General features: G+C 42.0%; 1 protein-coding gene across 3 annotated transcripts in view; it reads right to left on the reverse strand.

Moving 5' to 3' along the window:
- Positions 1-4540: 4540 nt before the first annotated feature.
- The window catches only part of dcp1b.L (decapping mRNA 1B L homeolog), a 44140-nt gene continuing 25817 nt past the window's right edge, over positions 4541-22863 (reverse strand). Inside the window, exons 5-8 of one of the 3 annotated variants that reach the window (XM_018241143.2) lie at positions 18039-18174; positions 9831-10532; positions 7582-7827; positions 5418-5993 (exon numbers count right to left, since the gene is read on the reverse strand). In XM_018241143.2, the coding sequence (XP_018096632.1) occupies positions 5910-5993; positions 7582-7827; positions 9831-10532; positions 18039-18174 (1168 nt within the window). In that variant the 3' untranslated portion in view covers positions 5418-5909. 3 annotated transcript variants of the gene reach the window in all.

A 22863-nucleotide genomic window follows, 5' to 3' on the forward strand; every position in this document is an offset into this window, starting at 1 on the left:
TTGCCTTCCTCTGGATCAACTGGCAGTTAGGCATTAAAATAGAGTTAAAAGGTTGAACTTGATGGACGTGTGTCTGTTTTTTCAACCTAACTCACTATATTGCAGTCGCCTCCTTGTTAAGCTGCCGATACATGGAAAAATCCTTTCATCCATGTCGGCAAATGTTTGTATCTCTGCAGCCCTCAGTCAAATTGGGCTGATCCAGTTTATCAAATCACATGATGTTACGATGTATCTACTGCACAACATGGACCAGGTCGCACCCAACCAAAATCAACACAATTATGGCCACCTTAGGAGGAATGGAACCTTTTTTGTATGTTGAGTCCATCCTTGGAACAGGATTGGTTGTGCCCATATCAGTGCTCTGTATGTCTTTGTCTATACTGATCTGTAGATTTACATATCTGTCCGTCTGTCACTAAGGTGCACTGTCCGTATGGCTCCCAGAACTGATTTATTACGGTGTGGAGTTGGCCTTCTAGTACTTATTGTATCTTATCTTTTATGTCGGTCTCCAGGGGAGCCATTGAGTTGAATATTGGTCATAGCTGATTAAAGTCTATTCAGTTTTATTGACCCCAGGAACCCAGATCCGTTAATCATCTCACTGTCACAGTTTTAAGACAGGCCTAACATCTCAGCAAGGTTCATCGGTTAAGACACAGCATTAATCTGGCCATAGACGCCCAATAAAAGCTCCGGTGGGAGTTGGCAGCTTCTTAGCCTGACTGTGTGACCTGCCCGACCAATATCTGGTCAATATCTTTCAGGCATGATGGAAGATCCCATCAGATGCAGATCAAATCATCCTATTCTGATAGGTCTGCACCAGCACAGGTATTGATGCAATTGTTGACCAGGGGGACAAATGATTGGATCAGAACATATTGGGTCAAAGTGTGGGTGACCAGACTGGGCAGACATTCCCTTATTTGAAGACCTTGCCAAAGAAGAAGATCTTGCTATGTGTACTCTACCAAATGTTTGAGTCTGTTCCCAGCAGTCTGAACGGTGGTTTTAAGAAGCCGACGGTGGCTACCTTGTAGGATTCACACATGGTTCGAAGTAGGTCTACTGAGTAACATATATATATATATCCATCAAGTGAAATATTTATAGTCTATATATAACCTGCTTAACTGCTAGTTGATCCAGAGGAAGGCAAAAAAAAACCATTTGAAGCCTCTCCAATTTGCCTCGGGGGGGAAAAAATCCTTCCTGACTCCAAAATGGCAATGGGACCAGTCCCTGGATCAACTTGTACTATGAGCTATCTCCCATATCCCTGTATTCCCTCACTTGATAAACATCACCCAACCCCTTCTTATACCTATCTAATGTATCAGCCTGTACCACTGATTCAGGGAGACAATTCCACATCTTCACAGCTCTCACTGTAACAAACCTCTTCCCAATATTTAGGCAGAACCTCCTTTCTCCTAATTGGAATGGGTGACCTTGTGTCAGTTGGAAGGAACTACTGGTAAATAAAACATTAGAGAGATTATTATATGATCCCCTTATATATTTATACATAATTACCCCTTAAGCGCCTCTTCTCCAGCTTGAACAACCGCAACTTGGCCAGTCTTTCCTTATAGCCAAGACTTTCCATACCTTTTACCAGCTTAGTTGCCCTTCTCTGGACCCTCAGATGTCTGCAGGACCTCAGATTAGCCAACCGTAGCTAGTGGCAATTGGTCCATAACCAGGATCCTTGTCAACTTCAGAGCAGTGGATACAGAACCAGGAAGCAAATCAGGAAGTTGATTACAAATACTGGTGAGTACTGCAGCCAACACTATATTATTGTATTTGTAATGAAAGTCAAAGCCTAACAATAGTCTCCTTTCACTAATTGTACCAAGAGACCACCAGATGAGCCCTACTACTCAGTACTTGTACTGGAAACCTAGGCCTGTGCCGTAGGCTTGGTAGCCTCCATGTCTTGACTTCTTGTCCCTGGCTCTATGGCAGCCATCCTCAACTAGGACCATGTGCACTCAAAGCCAATCTGGTCCTTGTTGCTAGTGAAAACATGGTAGCCACCACAGCTCTGAGCTTTAAGTGCAGGGAAGGGTGAGCAGGGATGTTTTAGGGGTCTCCTTGAAGCAGTTTGAGAGAGGGGGGGGGCTGTATGGTAAATATTTGGCTTTTAAATTCCTTTAAAGGAGAAGGAAATCTAACGAAGCAGTTTATTGCCAATAGATTAGCCACAACAGTGCAAGCTATAACACTATATTTATTCCGCAGAATGCTTTACCATACCTGAGTAAACTGCTGTAGAAGCTCTCTCTCTTATTGTTCAGGATAGCAGCTGCCATATTAACTTGGTGTGACATCACTTCCTGCTCATTCGTAGCTCTGGGCTCAGATTACAGCAGGGAGGAGGGAGGTGCAAACTGAGCATGCTCAAGCCCTAGCCCTGGAGGTTTAAGTGGAAACCAGAAGCCCATGTATACACAATAGAAGGAAAGAAATGCTGTGTATCTCTTGATAGAGAACTCAGAGCAGCATTACTTTGAGGGTTTACTGGTGTATTTATATAGACCTTTTCCCGATGAAGCTTACTTAGTTTTCACCTTTCCTTCTCCTTTAAAGGGGAAGTAAAGTATAAAATAGAATAAGGCTAGAAATGCTGTATTTAGTATACTAAACATAAACATGAACTTACTGCACCACAAGCATAATCAAACAAATGATTTATGCTTTCAAAGTTGGCCACAGGGGGTCACCATCTTGTAACTTTGTTATAAATCTTTGCAAGACCAAGACTGTGCACATGATCAGTGTGGTCTGGGCTGCTTAGGGATCGTCATAAATGATCAAAACAGCACAAGTCAAATAATATCTGCCAGAAGCTGATACAGCAAGACTGATTAATAATCAGAATATACAGACTGTACTGGGTCCTGTGTTGTCATGTAATCTAATGTGGATTTTATAGTTTTTGTATTGTTTAATACAAACTTTCTCCAACTCTGCAGACCAGTGGCTGCAGCAAAATAATCCTCCAAATAGAATCCCAGTTTATCTGTTTAAATCTGGCTCCATGATCTTTATCCCTGCAGCTGGAGTTGGAACCAGTAAAGGGGATGTAACGGCAAAAAGAAAATCCAATACAAATCTCTACACAGTCGCCGACTGCTCTATAGGGAAACAAACAAAGTTGCTTGAGTTCTGCATGGCTGGGAATTAAGGTGGGGGGCTCCCCCTGCTGTTCATAAGTGTGATTGTTTCCCTGCAGAGCAGTTAGAGACCATCTGACAATTTCTATCCACAGCTGTAAATGTAGGGAGCGCTCCTCTTCCAGCTTCTTCTTTCTTCTCACTGCTGCACATGCGCATTAGAGTGTAAAGCCGAACTTTGGCTAAAAAGTCGACTTTTTCATTCTACTGTGCATGCGTCTGCCCCGGGAAATTTGAAGAAAGAAGAAGCTGATAGGAGTACAGAAAACAGCGGTCCGATCGAGGACAGCATCAACGAATCAACGCGGTCCTCAATCTGATGGGATTTTTAAAGGAAAAGTTCAGATAGGCTGTGCAATAAAAAAAATGTTTCTAATATAGCTAGTTAGCCAAAAATGTAATGTATAAAGGCTGGAGTGACTGGATATCTAACATAATAGCCAGAATACTACTTCCTGCTTTTCAGCTCTCTAACTCTGAGTTAGTCAGAGACTATAACGGGGGCCACATGGGACATAACTGTTCAGTGAGTTTGCCATCGACCCTCGGCATTCAGCTCAGATTCAAAAGCAACAGTTGTGTCACATGTCACTGATTGGTTACAGCCTGGTAACCAATCAGTGGAAACCAAGAGAGCTGAAAAACAGGAAGTAGTGTTCTGGCTATTATGTTACACATCCAGTCACTCCAGCCTTTATACATTACATTTCTGGCTAACTAACTATATTAGATACATTTTTTAATTTGCACAGCCTGTCTATTTACCCAGTTTTTATTTTTACACTGAACAATTCCTTTAAGCCCGTCAGAGGCAATAAACTGCCGACTTAATCTGTGCCCGCATATGTTTACTAGAAAATCATGTAAACATTAAATAATCCCAATAGGCTGGTTTTGCTTCCAATAAGGATTAATTATATCTTAGTTGGGATCAAGTACAAGCTACTGTTTCATTATTATTATTATTACTGAGAAAAAGGAAATCAATTTTAAAAATTTGGATTATTTGGATAAAATTGAGTTGATGAGAAACGGTCTTGCTGTAATTCGGAGCTTTCTGGATAAAGGGTTTTCCAGATAAAGGATCCTATACCGGACTCATTTATGATCAGCGATGTTCAAGGGTGGTTTACTTAGCACTTGTGTTTATCAATGAGTGTTGATCAGGAGGAAGGTAAAGGGATCCCAATACACTCCTATGCACCCCTGGGTGCAGTTACACAAGAAAGAAAGACCCCGGGTCACGGAAGCCTTATCACTTTGCACCACTTTATCGCCGTTTTATTTCCTGGTTAGCGATGCCTATTTGGAACTTTCCTTAGAAAAATGACAATTCACCCATTTCAAAATAACTTTGAACTTTTTTTTTATTGTTTTCCAAAATAAAAAAAAAAAAATAGGACCGGAAAGCCAAGGTTTCTTTGCCTGAGATCCTTCCTTCGTAGCTTCCCGAAACATTTCCAGCAGAAAAGCTTTAAAAATAGTGCGCTATATCCAAAAGGTGTTGAAAACTCAAAACAATTTCTTGCAAAAATATATACAACTCTGCTTTGCAACCATTTACAATAAAAAAGCTCCCCCAATTAAAAACAGCCCTGTTAAACCTCTGTGATACTGCTTTGAGGAATATGGGTTAAAATGTTATACAATGGTTACACCAAATTGTTGGGGGATTGACTAGAACACACCTGTATATAAACATGGCTGCTATTTTTGAGGGGCAGAAGGAATAAGGAGGGTATTAAAAAGTAAGTCCACAATGGCACAAAGTGGACCATTCTCTATTAGCTCCAATGTCAATTTTTAATTCCTTTTGCTGCAAGGTTGCTCTCTTTCCCATGGCCTTTACTTGGACAGGATCATAGGAAGGAAAGCAGTCAAAGCACCAAGAGAAAAGAGTGCAGATTAATACTGAGGGATTTAACTGGATTCGTGTAGGAGGTTCATAGAGGGGATAGTGCCCAGCTGGGACTCACCCTTAAATGTCAAATTGCTGAGGGGTCTATTCTAAGCACTTTTGTACATTCATTATTTATTTATTTTTTTTAATTCCAAGATATTAAGGGATACATGTACTGTTATTATGAATGAATTTTGTTACAACAAAGCAGCTTCTTTCTTTCTCCTGACAACTTCCTTGACTACTTGCTGGTCAGACTGGTGGGAAAATGACCAGCAGGTGGCGCTGTTGTAACAAAATTCATTCATATTAACAGCACATGTATCCCTTAATATCTTGGTATTAAAAAAAAAATAAAATAATGAATGTACAATACAAAAGTGCTTAGAATAGCACCTTCATCAATTTTACATTCACTTGTTTTTAGGGGTTACTTATCCTTTAAATGGCAGTTGTAAAACAACTGCAGTTACTTTATTCTCTGCCGAATTAGAACTGTTCTCGTCCTCAGTATGTTAGTTGCACTTCATTCCCTTGGTTAGTGCATCCAAGCACATACAGGATATCCAGCCTGCTTTTAAATCCTGTATTATATTAACAAAAGTGTTTAGTTGCCCTTCAATCATCATCCTATATATTTAGGAATGTATTAACAACGGTTAATTTTGCCATAAAGCCTATACAGCTGGGTGTAACCCACCCCTTACGATTTGTTTGCACATTGAGAAACTTGTTATACCAAAGCTTTCTGCCAGGAACTGCAAAATGTCCAAATGGAATGTGAACGTCACAAACACACACACGCGGGTGGGAAATGTTTAGATCTGTCTTCTGCCTGTACCCCCCCGTCGCTGCGATGAAAGGTACGCCTCGTAAATGGTATTCAGGAAATTGTCGTCATTCTGCAAAACAAGAAGGGTTTAGTGGACACCTGAGTCTTGTGCACTGAGCCCTGTCCAGAGGAGCCAACATGTCTTGCTAAAAAGGAAATAGGAGTAAAGACTTAAAAGGAAACTGTCATTGGAAAACATGTTTTTTCCCCAAAACGCATCAGTTAATGGTGCTGCTCCAGCAGACTTCTGCACTGAAATCTGTTTTTTAAAAGAGCAAACAGATTTATTTATATTTAATTTTGAAATCTGACATGGGGCTAGACATATTGTCAGTTTCCCAGCAGACCCAAGTCATATGACTTGTGCTCTGATAAACTTCAGTCAGTCTTTACTGCTGTATTGCAAATTGGAGGGATATCACCCCCTTCCTTTCCCCCTCCAGCAGCCTAATAACAGAACAATGGGAAAGTAACCAGATAGCAGCTCCCTAACACAAGATAACAGCTGCCTGGTAGATAAAAGAACAGCACTCAGTCGTACAATCCAGGTCCCACAGACACATTCAGTTACATTGAGAAGGAGAAATAACAGCCTGCCAGAAAGTAGTTCCATCCTAAAGTGCAGGCACAAGTCACATGACTGGGGGCAGCTGGGAAACTGACAATATGTCGAGCCCCATGTCAGATTGCAAAATTGAATATAAAAAAATCTGTTTGCTCTTTTGAGAAATGGATTTCAATGCAGAATTCTGCTGGAGCAGCACTATTAACTGATGCGTTTTTAAAAAAACAACATTTTCCCATGACAGTATCCCTTTAAACTCCTGATACCTCTGCACCTTAGAAGGATTCAGCCCAGAAGCAGAATAAATGACAACAGGTGGCTTGTTTTTTGCCGTTTAGTCACATTAATTCATGAGAACACCTTAGAGATGCAAGTTCAACATAAGGAAATGCTATTGAACCTTTTCAGACCAAGTCAGCAGTCTATGGGCCCAGGTCTGGACTGTAAATTTGTGGATTCAAAGGCCAGAGAAGCTGCTGTAAGAGGCCATGGACTATTATTAGTCACTATTATTAGGCTGCTGGGGCCTCTGTGTACTTGAAATGCAAGGGCCTAATTTAAAGTGATTTCCAGACCTGCATGGGCACAAAACACTATCTGATAAGGGTTGCTTCAGATATCGTTGGGTGATGCCAAAAATTCTGAAGGCCTGATTGGTTTAACTATCCTTTAAAGGACAAGGAAAGGTCCCTTCTGAAACCATCTGCAATCCCCATTTCTGCCCCCTAAAGGCAGAGGAGCTTGCACAGTTGGAGCTGATCTGGTTCTGACTGTAACTGCATATGCTCCTGCGCTGTTAAGCAATCAGGGATAAATAATGTTAAGTGACCCGACAAGATGTCCACCCACCCCACTGTGCTCCTGTGCTTATTTCAAATGTGTGGGTATATTGGGAAGTACAAAGAATTGTAGATGGAGTATCATGCATCATAGATGACCTTTGTTTTTGATATAATGATTCCAGAACATTTTTTTCTAAAGGTTCTGAAATCATCAGAACCTTTAAAAGGAAAGTAAGATGTTACAGACACTGATTCTGCTTCTCCCTCCTTACAGAAAGAGGCAAATGCAAGTGACATTTTAGCAATCTCACCTGGATATGTTGCAGCAGGGCCTCCTGGAGCTGACTCCTGGTGAGCGCAATGCTCCGGCTATTCAGGGTGTTTGTGCAGACCGGGTTCTCTAGGAGTACCGTGGGGAAAAGCAGATTGGAGGGCTCCATGGTGGAGAGGTTGGCTGATCCGTTTGTCCTGGTCTGCCGGCTCGGCTGGGCAAACACCAAGGGGGACATCAGGCGGCCTGAAGACAGAGAGGCCGGGATGCACTGAGGAGAGGAGGCCTGCTGAGGATACGAAGCATGTTATAGGCAGATAAATTAAATAAACAGTATTTATACATATAGTATAAAGGTGGAAACTACCACGTTGGTTCCCTTAGACAGTACAGTACGAGGGTATAGCTTATTGTGTGCCCAGAACATTCCTTCTCTGTATATTTGTATTTATACATATGGGAGGAGGTGCCATATTGATTCCCTTAGACAGTACAGTATGAGGGTATAGCTTATTGTGTGCCCAGAACATTCCTTCTCTGTATATTTGTATTTATACATATGGGAGGAGGTGCCATATTGATTCCTTTAGACAGTACAGTATGAGGGTATAGCTTTTGTGTGCCCAGAACATTCCTTCTCTGTATATTTGTATTTATACATATGGGAGGAGGTGCCATATTGATTCCCTTAGACAGTACAGTATGAGGGTATAGCTTATTGTGTGCCCAGAACATTCCTTCTCTGTATATTTGTATTTATACACATGGAATGAGGTGCCATATTGATTCCCTTAGACAGTACAGTATGAGGGTATAGCTTATTGTGTGCCCAGAACATTCCTTCTCTGTATATTTGTATTATACATATGGGAGGAGGGAGGTGCCATATTGATTCCCTTAGACAGTACAGTATGAGGGTATAGCTTATTGTGTGCCCAGAACATTCCTTCTCTGTATATTTGTATTTATACACATGGAATGAGGTGCCATATTGATTCCCTTAGACAGTAAAGTATGAGGGTATAGCTTATTGTGTGCCCAGAACATTCCTTCTCTGTATATTTGTATTTATACATATGGGAGGAGGGAGGTGCCATATTGATTCCCTTAGACAGTACAGTATGAGGGTATAGCTTATTGTGTGCCCAGAACATTCCTTCTCTGTATATTTGTATTTATACATATGGGAGGAGGTGCCATATTGATTCCCTTAAACAGTACAGTATGAGGGTATAGCTTTTGTGTGCCCAGAACATTCCTTCTCTGTATATTTGTATTTATACATATGGGAGGAGGTGCCATATTGATTCCTTTAGACAGTACAGTATGAGGGTATAGCTTATTGTGTGCCCAGAACATTCCTTCTCTGTATATTTGTATTTATACATATGGGAGGAGGTGCCATATTGATTCCCTTAGACAGTACAGTATGAGGGTATAGCTTATTGTGTGCCCAGAACATTCCTTCTCTGTATATTTGTATTTATACATATGGGAGGAAGGAGGTGCCATATTGATTCCCTTAGACAGCACAGTATGAGGGCATAGCTTATTGTGTGTCCAGAACATCCCTTCTCTGTATATTTGTATTTATACATATGGGAGGAGGTGCCATATTGATTCCTTTAGACAGTACAGTATGAGGGTATAGCTTATTGTGTGCCCAGAAAATTCCTTCTCTGTATATTTGTATTTATACATATGGGAGGAGGTGCCATATTGATTCCCTTAGACAGTACAGTATGAGGGTATAGCTTATTGTGTGCCCAGAACATTCCTTCTCTGTATATTTGTATTTATACATATGGGAGGAAGGAGGTGCCATATTGATTCCCTTAGACAGCACAGTATGAGGGTATAGCTTATTGTGTGCCCAGAACATTCCTTCTCTGTATATTTGTATTTATACATATGGGAGGAGGTGCCATATTGATTCCCTTAGACAGTACAGTATGAGGGTATAGCTTATTGTGTGCCCAGAACATTCCTTCTCTGTATATTTGTATTTATACATATGGGAGGAAGGAGGTGCCATATTGATTCCCTTAGACAGTACAGTATGAGGGTATAGCTTATTGTGTGCCCAGAACATCCCTTCTCGGTATATTTGCATTTAAACATGTTGCTTAGGGTGGGTTCCCAAGATCCCATTTAGCATGGTGGATTCCATTAAAGTAAATGACTGCACAGCCCAATTTGGGCACTTCTCCGCCAGTTGTGTATGGACCCTAAATTTAGCCAATTGAAATGCACTCTATTCAGTTGCAAATGTGTGTTACGCTATATTACCTGAAGGAGCAGATTCTGTTTCTCGCCCCCAGGAATATTTTCCATCCAGGATATTTTTGGGAAACCACAGCTTTGGGAAACCACAGGGAATTTGGCTGCTAGGGCCGGCCTGGGATTGCTTTGTATTTGCTGCTCCTGGCGCACCAAATTTAGCTTCTTGAGCAGCTCCTGCGGGGAAATGGTGCCATAAGCCATGACAGGTTCAGAAGTCAATGGAGGCAGTGAGGCTGGAGACCTTTGGCTCTGCAGAGAGCTGTAGAGGTAATTAAGGGAGTGAGCGGTGCAAGAGGGCACCATGTCTGCTTTGGGCCCCACCACCTGGGCTGTGTGAAGAGTTTGCAAGAGATGTTTCCCACTCTCATAGTCCTGACTGGAGAAGGGAGTCTGGTGTGTCACCGGCTTGAATAGGCCAGGGAAGAATTCACCGTCGGGTGGATAACTGCCATTATGATACGGTCTGTTCTCAGGAATCTCTGAGACTGGCTGCAACTCGCCCCCTGCCACCATAAGCTTCTGGATAGCCGGGCAGAGCTCCTTCTCCACATTATCCGCCACTTTCCAAGGTTCTTCGTACGACAGAGAACGCACCACTGAATGGCGGACAGCTCCGGGCTCGGAATGAAGTCTCGCTTCCTCTTGTGCTTTGTCTGGCTTCCCAAACAGAGCCGTAAGAGATAAATGCTGCTTTTCAGACTCCGGAGCCTTAGGAAGAATATGAAACATAGTCACTGTTTAACAGGAAGTATTGTGTGAAAGAGATACGGACCTTAGACTGTAAGCTCCACTGAGGCAGCACCTGATTGGCTCCCCTGATATGCAAAACATGCTAGCGGTCTAGTAACTCATAACAACCAATCGACAGGTGACATTCATCTGTCTGTTGTTTATTGCCAAACATCTGGGGTTCCTTAAAAAAAATCTGTAAGATTTAAACCCCAAGGCTTTGACTGTCAAAGTGCCTCCTAACAAAAATAGCAACTTAAAGGAGAACTAAACCTTAAAAATTATTCTGGCCAAAAAAAATGCCATGTTTTATATAATGACCTTATTGCACGAGGCTAAAGTTTCAGCTTGTCAATAGCAGTAATGATCCAGGACTTCAAACTTGTCACAGGGGGTCACCATCTTGGAAAGTGTCTGTGACACTCACATGCTCAGTGGGCTCTGAGAAGCTAAGCTTAGGGCTCGTCACTAATTATCCAGCAGAAAATGAGCTTCCCCTGTAATATAAGCTGATGCTACAGGTTTGCTGATTATTAAATTCTGATGCTAATTGCACTGGTTTCTCTGCTGCCATGTAGTAATTATCTGTATTAATTACTAATGCTGGGAGCTGTAGTCCACCAATACCAGGGCAGTTATTAAAGTAAAATTGCACCATAAATCTTTTCCCTAACTCTTCACAGCCAGCGGCTGCATAAAAACGCAAATAGTCCTCCAATTGCAGCAGATCTGTGTAAATCTGGCTCCCTGTTCTTTATTCCTGCAACTGGAGTTGGAAGCAATAAACACATTTTGCTAGTCCTTTATCCCCATGTCTCATTTCGGTGTAATATAATAAAGAAAAATCATGACTTTTATTCTCGATAGGCAGCAACAAGATGGCTTGGAATCTGCATTCTAATTGGTCAATTTCTTTTGCATTTATAATTCTGTGAGCAGAATTCTCATTGGTGGATGTTCTATCATCTATAATTACGTTCTTTGGCAACTTCTATAGAAAACCAAGGAGTACAGTGGGCCAGCATTACAGTAGGGTTTAGAACCCCTTTAAGCTGGTCAATGCTCCCCCCTAGGTGGGCCAGCCTCACAGTTTGGGAGGCACCATCTGACACCCAACTGCTGAATGAAGACAGAATGAAGAGAAACAGATGCTGAGAGCAGAATAGTGAAGATATTTCAGAAACAGTACAGAATATTTAATTGATTGTATTTTAGGGATGCACAGAATCCAGGATTCGGCCTTTTTCAGCAGGATTCGGATTGGGCCGAATCCTTCTGCCCGGCCGAACCGAATCCGAACCCTAATTTGCATATGCAAATTAGGGGTGGGAAGGAAATCACGTGACTTTTTGTCAGAAAACAAGGAAGAAAAAAATGATTCAGTTCGGTATTCGGCCGAATCTTTCACAAAGGATTCGGTGGTTCAGCCTTATCCAAAATCGTGGATTCGGTGCATCCCTATTGTATTTAGAAGGTTTCTTATTTCAGTATGCTGAAGCGAATTTAACAGTTTCATTTTCACGATAGTTCCCCTTTAAGCTTTAAAAATCCACCCATATTCCCTGTAACTAGAGACTTGAGTATAGTCATTTGTCACGGTTTCAGCTCATATAAAAGGTCTGTGTTGTGATCTAAAGAATATGCCAATGCAAGACCTACTGTTGGGGTGGGTGGGCATAGTAAATGTTAGGGATGCACCGAATCAAGGATTCGGTTTATGATTCGGCCAGGATTCGGGCTTTTTCAGCAGGATTCGGATTCGCCCGAATCCTTCTGCCCGGCCGAATCCTAATTTGCAAATTTGGGGCGGGGAGAGAAATCTCGTGACATTTTGCCACAAAACAAAAATGTTGTCCCCTTCCCACCCCTAATTTGCAAATTAGGATTCTGTATTTGGCCGAATCTTTCGGCTGAATCTAAAATAGTGGATTCGGTGCATCCCTAGTAAATGTATAACAGTACTACACCTGGACACACCTTGCAACATCCCGTGCATTAAATACACAGGTATTGTATTTATTATGTATTTGCCATGTTCCCCCTTCCATAGAATGTACAGGGAGAGGTTTCTTAAGTGCAGTGCTGTCCAACTTCTACGATACCGAGGGCCGGAATTTTTCTAATCTACATGGTGGAGGGCCGATAACGGAAGACAGTGTTAGCCACTCCCTGTTTTAGACCACACCCACTTTAAACCACACCCATGTTACCGCAAGATCATGTCCACATTAATAGCACACCAAAAAACCAAATGGTTGGTGCTCACTGCAGGGATTAGAGCCGGAACTAGGGGTAGGCAAAGTAGGCAGCTGTCTAAGGCGACATCATTCAGGGGCGCAATTTTTTCGTTTTTTTCAAGCGTTTATTTAATAATTTTTTTCAGTAATCATGATCACCCAGTTGGGTGGAATCCATCTCCTTCTTGCAGGCAAGAAATAGCTCCTTCTGTGCGGTGCACCGTGACGTGCGTATACGCGTCAATGACGTCACTGATGTGTTGGATGACAGAGAGAGGCAGAGAGCTGGGGGGCTGCTTGGTGTGGCTCTCGCTGATCTCAGCCTTGCACAGTTACACTGAACTGAAGACTTTCTTTCTATTACTGTAAAGTGTGACGCTTCCTGCTGGCACAGTCAGGTACAGATTTGGGGGCCATATGTTTGCTGTTACTGCTGGGCGGGGCGCTGGCACAGGTACATAAATACTTGGGGCAATATGATGTGATCAGATTTATTTTTGGCTGCTGCTGACACATGTAAAGATTGGGGGCAATATGATGGCTGCATGAGGGCTGTATGATGGATGGCTGCTGAGCTTGCTGGTACAGGTATAGAGAGCAGTAATATAAATGAAAAAGTGTTGAACACTTTCTTGCTCTCTTTATTTAAAAACCATCATGGTAAGGAGGGAAATGGTAATGCAGGACAGGGGGCACTGATTGAAGCTCTTGCCTAGGGGGCCGAACTACCTTGTGCCTGTCCTGGCAAGGATGTCACTCATATGAAAAAAGCCAAGTCATATTAAGACATACCCATAAATCCATATGCCTCCTCTTCCCCTGTGTATAATACAGTACCCCAGCATATGATTAAACAACTTAGTTAATCTCTGTAGTGATACCTTTTAAAGCTTACATATGGTAAACAGACACAGCAGGCAGACTTAGATGTGGAGGGCCACATAAGGGGGGTCGCGGGCCGCCAGTTGGACAGCCCTGCTTTAGTGTATGGAAGTGTTCATACCCTAATGCTGCAGAACATGATAGACAACCAAATTGGATTGTACTGTATTCTGGACACTCACCTTGTTATATTCATCCCTGGCTTTAGTTAACATCTACAGTATATCCACCCCCTGCCCTTCCCCCAGGGTCGTTGGAGACTCCACAGGCAGTATCTGTGCCGATCGTACAATTGTCAGAGGGAGACTGTCACCAGCTTTGTCTATCGTACGATCGCTGTCAGGGGCAGAACATCGGCTGATCTGTTCTTTAACTACTTTATTTGGTCGGAATGGTAAGACTTTGATCTGAATGGTTAGTGGCAGGTCGGGAGATGGGAAAGTCTGATCGTACATTGATTCGGATCTTTGCGTCTTTGGTCAGCTTTAGGGAATCAATATGGCACCCATCTCCCGACCTGCCACTTACCATTCCGATCAAATAAAGTAGAAAAGAACAGATCAACCGATGTTAAGCCTCTGACAGCAATCGTACGAAAGTTACGACCGACAAAAGCTAGTGACAGTCTCCCACTGAAAATTGTACGATCGGCAATACATGCAGAGATATTATTGGCAGACAACAGAAATCTTTTAAACTGTCTGTTCGACCAAAAGACCGATCTCCGCCGGATGAAAAATGACGGGACTCTCCACACACGGTCCGAAAATCGTATGAATCCTCAATTCGTACGATCAGATCTTTCTGTCTATGGCCAGCTTAAGAGAATCAATATGGCACCTCCCTCCTCCCATATGTAGAAATGCAAATATACAGAGAAGGAATGTTCTGGGCACACAATAAGCTATACCCTCATACTGTACTGTCTAAGGGAATCAATATGGCACCTCCCTCCTCCCATATGTATAAATACAAATATACAGAGAAGGAATGTTCTGGGCACACAATAAGCTATACCCTCATACTGTACTGTCTAAGGGAATCAATATGGCACCTCCTCCTCCCATATGTATAAATACAAATATACAGAGAAGGAATGTTCTGGGCACACAATAAGCTATATCCTCATACTGTACTGTCTAAGGGAGTCAATATGGCACCTCTTCCCATATGTATAAATACAAATATACAGAGAAGGAATGTTCTGGGCACACAATAAGCTATACCCTCATACTGTACTGTCTAAGGGAATCAATATGGCACCTCCTTCCACATGTATAAATACAAATATACAGAGAAGGAATGTTCTGGGCACACAATAAGCTATACCCTCATACTGTACTGTCTAAGGGAATCAATATGGCACCTCCTCCCATATGTATAAATACAAATATACAGAGAAGGAATGTTCTGGGCACACAATAAGCTATACCCTCATACTGTACTGTCTAAGGCAGGGGTCAGCAACCTTTACCATCAAAAGAGCCATTTTGCCCCCTCTTCCACTAAAGAAAAATAGTCTGTAGCCGCAAAACAGAACAGCTTATAAACTTTTAACCTTTTTTTAATTGTAACTGTTACAATAACAGAATACAACCAACAAAAGTGCAGTGTGTATGTGTAGGCCTACTTTGAAATAAATTAAACACTGAATAGCCTTATTAAATGCTAATGTTCTCATCTGTTTAATGTGACTTCTGTTTCTGAAGCTCCATGCTGATCTTCCCTCTCTTGTCTTGAGTGTGTGACCGCAGTAAGGACCATGATGAATCATCTTGCTGCGGCTCGGTCTTGCCTGTCACTCCTGGGACGTCTATACAGCCCTCGCACCTGGTGGCCACTTCCTGAGTTTGCGACCGCGGTCGCACACTCAAGAAGCCGCCAGCAGGTACGAGGGCTGTATAGATGACGTGACAGGCAAAGCCGCAGCAAGCAGAATGAAAAGCCGCATGAGGCTCCGGAGCCGCGGGTTGCCTAGCCCTGGTCTAAGGGAATCAATATGGCACTGCATTTACACATAGACCCTCTCTTGATCCCTCCAAATCTTGACAACCTCCAACCTATCTCTCTGCTACCTTTCATCTCTAAACTATTTGAGCGCCTAGTCTACAACCGACTAACCTCATTCCTCTCTGACAATAACCTGCTGGACCCCCTACAATCTGGTTTTAAGCCACAACACTCCACTGAAACTGCCCTGACTCGACTAACTAATGACCTTTTAACCGCTAAAGCCAACAATCATTTCTCACTACTAATACTACTTGATCTCTCAGCTGCATCTGACTGTAGATCACCCTCTCCTCCTCCAGTCCCTCCATTCGCTTGGCCTTCGTGACACAGCCCTGTCCTGGTTCTCTTTTTACATCACCAATCGTTCCTTCAGTGTCTCCTACAACGGAGTAGAATCTTCTCCCGTACCTCTTTTTGTTGGGGTTCCTCAAGGCTCTGTCCTGGGACCCTTACTATTCTCCCTCTATGCTTCCTCCATAGGCAAATTAAACAACTCGTATGGTTTCCACTACCACCTCTATGCTGACGATACTCAGATCTATCTCTCATCTCCTGATCTCAACCCAGACCTCCTAACTCGCGTCTCCTCCTGCTTGTCCGCTATCTCTACCTGGATGTCGCAACGCTAGCTTAAATTAAACCTCTCCCCAGGCCCGGTGCCTTGGGGTTATCCTAGATTCTGTCCTGTCATTCACTCCTCATATCCAGTCACTTATTAAATCATGTCACTTGCACCTAAGGAACATATCCAAAATACGATCATTCATCACCCAAGATAAAATTCTTATTCACTCTCTCGTCATATCACGTCTAGACTACTGTAACTCTATTTTAATTGGCCTTCCCCTCCAGAGACTGTCACCTCTCCCGTCCATAATGAACACTGCTGCGAGGCTCATATACCTCAGCAACCGCTCCTCCTCTGCCTCGCCATTCTGTCAATCCCTGCACTGGCTTCCGTTACCTTTCAGAACCAAATTCAAATTAATGACCGTGACATTCAAAGCACTTCATAACTCTGCCCCACCCTACATATCTGAACTCATCTCTATATACTCACCCAACCGCTTACTACGCTCCTCTACTGACTTGCTACTCAACTCTTCTCTCATTACCTCCTCACATGCTCGCATCCAAGACTTTGCAAGGGCTGCACCCCTCCTCTGGAACTCTCTCCCACAACCTTTCTGCTTTCAAGAAATCTCAGAAAACGCACTTCTTTCGAGAAGCCTACCTTCACTCTGCTTAACTACCATACGCAACACCACATACAGTACCACATTTCTCACCCACTTAATACGATCTTGTCCACTCCCACACCTTGTGTATCACTCCCTTCCCTTTAGAATGTAAGCTCTTTCTGCATAGGGCCTTCCTCACCTTTTGTACCAGTATTGATTGTGATGTATGTAACTCCATATGTTCTATTTATAGAATTCATGTGATTTAGTTGTATAATCACATTTACTTTAGAGTGCTACGCAATATGTTGGCGCTATATAAATACACGTTAATAATAATAATAATATATTGGATCTAACTGTTCATGAATATCTGACACCCAACTGCTGAATGAAGACAGAATAAAGAGAAACAGATGCTGAGAGCAGAATAGTGAAGATTTTTCAAAAACAGTACAGAATATTTAATTGATTGTATGTAGAACGATTCTTATTTGAGTATTCTGAAGCTAATATAACACTTTCATTTTCACGATAGTTCCCCTTTAAGCTTTAAAAATCCACCCATATTCCCTGTAACTAGAGACTTGAGTATAGTCATTTGTCACGGTTTCAGCTCATATAAAAGGTCTGTGTTGTGATCTAAAGAATATGCCAATGCAAAATCTACTGTTGGGGAGGGTGGGAATAGTAAATGTAAGGGATGCACCGAATCAAGGATTCGGTTTAGGATTCGACCTTTTCCAGCAGGATTCAGATTCACCCAAATCCTTCTGCCCGGCCGAACCGAATTTGGGGCGGGAGAGAAATCTCGTGACTTTTTGCCACAAAACAAAAATGTTGTCCCCTTCCCACCCCTAATTTGCATTTGCAAATTAGGATTCGGTATTTGCCCGAATCTTTTGCGAAGGATTCAGGGGTTCGGCCAAATCCAAAATAGTGGATTCGGTGCATCCCTAGTAAATGTATAACAGTACTACACCTGGAGACACCTTGCAACATCCCGGTGCATTAAATACACAGGTAGTGTATTTATTATGTATTTGCCATGTTCCCTATTCCATAGAATGTACAGGGGGAGGTTTCTTTAGTGTATGGAAGCGTTCATACCCTAATGCTGCAGAACATGATAAGACAACCAAATTGGATTGTACTGTATTCTGGACACTCACCTTGTTGTATTCATCCATGGCTTTGGTTAACATGTGCAGTATATCCACCCCCTGACCTTCCCCTGAGTCCAGGGTCATTGGAGATCCTCCACAGGCAGCTCCGTGTTGAGCATTCAGTCGTTCATGCCGAGTTAAGCTGGAAATAAAAACACAGGCACGTGAGCTGTCACACTTACCCACAGCAGCAGAGAGACACTCGCATGAAACATAAAGATATAAAATTCACTATAAAAGAGAGCTTTATTATGTAGAGGAGAGGCTGAACATTCCCTGTAAAATGCTGCTTAAACAGGTAACGGATGTCTAAATAAAAGGTGAAAATTTAGAAGGCAGGAATGTCTTCCAAGGAAGGCGAGTTGTTATAGAATAAACTCTGTGCTTAATAGGAAGGAAGAAGTCCAAAATGTCCTGGTGAACCCAATATGGGACAGGGCTATAATGTACCTTACAGAGGAGACACATAATCATAGCCAGTGTGGATCAAAAAATGCTAGATGTGATATATATATATATATATATATATATATATATATATATATATATATATATATATATACAGCTATACAGAGAAGGAATGTTCTGGGTACACAATAAGCTATACCCTCATACTGTATTGTCTAAGGGAATCAATATGGCACCTCCTCCCATATGTATAAATACAAATATACAGAGAAGGAATGTTCTGGGCACACAATAAGCTATACCCTCATACTGTATTGTCTAAGGGAATCAATATGGCACCTCCTCCCATATGTATAAATACAAATATACAGAGAAGGAATGTTCTGGGCACACAATAAGCTATACCCTCATACTGTACTGTCTAAGGGAATCAATATGGCACTGCATTTACACATAGACCCTCTCTTGATCCCTCCAATCTTGACAACCTCCGACCTATCTCTCTGCTACCTTTCATCTCTAAACTACTTGAGCGCCTAGTCTACAACCGACTAACCTCATTCCTCTCTGACAATAACCTGCTGGACCCCCTACAATCTGGTTTTAAGCCACAACACTCCACTGAAACTGCCCTGACTCGACTAACTAATGACCTTTTAACCGCTAAAGCCAACAATCATTTCTCACTACTAATACTACTTGATCTCTCAGCTGCATTTGACACTGTAGATCACCCTCTCCTCCTCCAGTCCCTCCAGTCGCTTGGCCTTCGTGACACAGCCCTGTCCTTGTTCTCTTCTTACTTTACTAATCGTTACTTCAGTGTCTCCTACAACGGAGTAGAATCTTCTCCCCTACCTCTTTCTGTTGGGGTTCCTCAAGGCTCTGTCCAGGGACCATTACTATTCTCCCTCTATACTTCCTCCCTCGGCAAATTAATCAACTTGTATGGTTTTCACTACCACCTCTATGCTGATGATACTCAGATCTATCTCTCATCTCCTGATTTCAACCCAGAACTCCTAACTCACGTCTCCTCCTGCCTATCTCTACCTGGATGTCACAACGCTGCCTTAAATTAAACCTCTCTAAAACTGAAATGGTTCTCTTTCCTACAACTAACACCAGTAACATCCCGGAAGTTTTCATCATAGCTAACAATTCCACTATCACCCCCTCTCCCCAGGCCCAGTGCCTTGGGGTTATCCTAGATTCTGCCCTGTAATTCACTCCTCATATCCAGTCACTTATTAAATCATGTCACTTCCACCTAAGGAACATATCCAAAATACAATCATTTATCACCCAAGATGCTGCCAAAATTCTTATTCACTCTCTCGTCATATCACGTCTAGACTACTGTAACTCTCTTTTAATTGGCCTTCCCCTCCAGAGACTGTCACCTCTCCAGTCCATAATGAACACTGCTGCGAGGCTCATACACCTCAGCAACCGCTCCTCCTCTGCCTCGCCATTCTGCCAATCCCTGCTCTGGCTTCCGCTACCTTTCAGAATCAAATTCAAATTAATGACCCTGACATTCAAAGCACTTCATAACTCTGCCCCATCCTACATCTCTGAACTCATCTCTATATACTCACCCAACCGCTTACTACGCTCCTCTACTGACTTGCTACTCAACTCTTCTCTCATTACCTCCTCACATGCTTGCACTTTACAACGGCTGCACCCCTCCTCTGGAACTCTCTCCCACGGTCTGTACGACTTTCTCTCAACCTTTCTGCTTTCAAGAAATCTCTTAAAACGCACTTCTTTCGAGAAGCCTACCCTCACTCTGCTTAACTACCAAATGCAACACCACATACAGTACCACATTTCTCACCCACTTAATTTGATCTAGCCCACTCCCACACCTTGTGTATTACTCCCTTCCCTTTAGAGTGTATGCTCTTTTGCATAGGGCCTTCTTCACCTTTTGTACCTTTATTGATTGTGATGTATGTAACTCCATATGTTCTATGTATATAATTCATGTTGTATAATTATATTTACTTTACAGTGCTACGCAATATGTTGGCGCTATATAAATACATGTTAATAATAATACACAGTAATATTTTCTATACAGATATGGCAGGAGTACTAGAAAAATTCCAGCAGGTGGTGCTGTTCGGCAGAGTATCTCGTTTACCAGTGAGGGGAAATAATAAAAAATAAAATCACTATAAATAAGGATGATTACATGCAAGGCACAGAGGACAGACATTGTTTCCGAGCCAATTAACAGGAGACACTTTGCTTTCTGTCAGGCACATCCTCATTTCAAGTGGGGAAGCGTCATGCTCCAAATCATCCAGAGAGTGGCACTCTTGCCAAGAACAGGAGTACTGACCCACATGATATTAAATGTCCATGTAGCACTGGCTGTGCTGTGACTCAGAGACTTCATGCTGGCACCAGAGCAGAAGGGAGGATTCAGAATAAACAAGGAAAACTGGTTCTTATTTAGCAGTGTCTATATCAAATGTGCCGCCCCAAAAGAGTTAAATACAACTCCCAGCATCCTCTTCTAGCCAAGCAGTGGTTCGAAAAAAAAAGGACAGGATTAGTTCCTGCCTTGATCAGCCAAAGGCAAAAAGGCTGTTCCATGCTCTAGAGAAGGGCAGCTTACATATATTTTTTTTTTTAAAAAAAATTCCCTTTTAAAATGAGCTGCTTTTTTACTGTAAAGTCTATTGGTTGTAGGTTCCCTTCTATAATAATTAGTACCATAAAAGGAGGCCAAGCCCATACAGGCAGCTACCTCACTCAACCCAAACTAAATGGAAAAGAACAGGTATGGTACCTTTTGTCCAGACCTGGGGTTTTCCAGATAACGGATCTTTCCTTAATTTGGATCTTCCTACCTTAAAGGGATACTGTCATGGGAAAAAAAAATTTTTTTCAAAACAAATCAGTTAATAGTGCTGCTCCAGCAGAATTCTGCACTGAAATCCATTTCTCAAAAGAGCAAACAGATTTTTATATATTCAATTTGGAAATCTGACATGGGGCTAGACATTTTGTCAATTTCCCAGCTGCCCCTGGTCATGTGACTTGTGCCTGCACTTTAGGAGAGAAATGCTTTTTGGCAGGCTGCTGTTTTTCCTTCTCAATGTAACTGAAGGAATCTCAGTAGGACATTGGTTTTTACTATTGAATGTTGTTCTAAGATCTACCAGGCAGCTGTTATCTTGTGTTAGGGAGCTGTTATCTGGTTACCTTCCCATTGTTCTTTTGTTTGGCTGCTGGAGGAAAAAAGGGAGGGGGGAGATATCACTCCAACTTGCAGTACAGCAGTAAAGAGTGATTAAAGTTTATCAGAGCACAAGTCACATGACTTGGGGCAGCTGGGAAATTGACAATATGTCTAGCCCCATGCCAGATTTCAAAATTGAATATAAAAAAATCTGTTTGCTATTTTGAGAAATGGATTTCAGTGCAGAATTCTGCTGGAGCAGCACTATTAACTGGTTCATGTTGAGAATTTTTTTTTTCCCATGACAGTATCCCTTTAAGTCTACTAGAAAATCATCTAAACATTAAGGGGCAGATTTGTCAAAGGTCAAAGTGAAAATTCGAATGAAAAAAATTTGAATTTCAAGCTCATTTTTATGTACTTCGACTAGGGAATAGTCCAAATTCCATTCGAATTTCAAATAATTCCAATGTCGAAATTTATCATTTGACTTCGACCATTTGCCATCTAAAACCTGCCAAATTGCTGTTTTAGCCTATGGCGGAACTCCTAGAACCTATTTGGAGTCAATTGGACTTTGAAAATTTGAAGTATTTTTTTGGAAAAACTTTGAATTAAATTAGATCGAATGTGATGTTTCTTCTATTCGTACGATTCAAATTCAATCGAAAACGGACCTATTTGCCCAAAAAAAACTTTGATTGTTTGATAAATTTTTAATTCGAATTTCGAAGTTATGGGAGTTCAAAAAAACCCATTACTTCGAAATTCGACCCTGCCCCTAAACAAACCCAATAGGATGGTTTTGCTTCCAATAAGGATTCATTAAATCTTATTGGGATCAAGTACAAGCGACTGTTTTATTATTACACAGAAAAAGGAAAAATTTGGATAAAAAGGAGATGACCTTTCCATAATTCAGAGCTTTCTGGATAACAGGTTTCCTGATAATGTATCCCATACCTGTACTACGAATATAGCCTGAATATTCCCTGTAATGTCCTGCATTTACAGAGAACTTTCCCAACAGACTGGGAGGAGGGGGGAGGAGAGTGATAAAAAACTCAAACTGAAAAGGTAAATATAAAAGGAATCCAAAGATAAATCTGTTTGTTTCTATACGGCTGCTCTGGGACTCGGAGGGACCTTGTATCCTTATCGGCTTCTAAATGTCACTCTCCTCTCCTTTCACTTTGTATCTGTCATTCCCGGTGCACTTAGCCC

Source organism: Xenopus laevis, chromosome 3L, assembly GCF_017654675.1.
Source record: "Xenopus laevis strain J_2021 chromosome 3L, Xenopus_laevis_v10.1, whole genome shotgun sequence".
NCBI lineage: Eukaryota > Metazoa > Chordata > Amphibia > Anura > Pipidae > Xenopus > Xenopus laevis.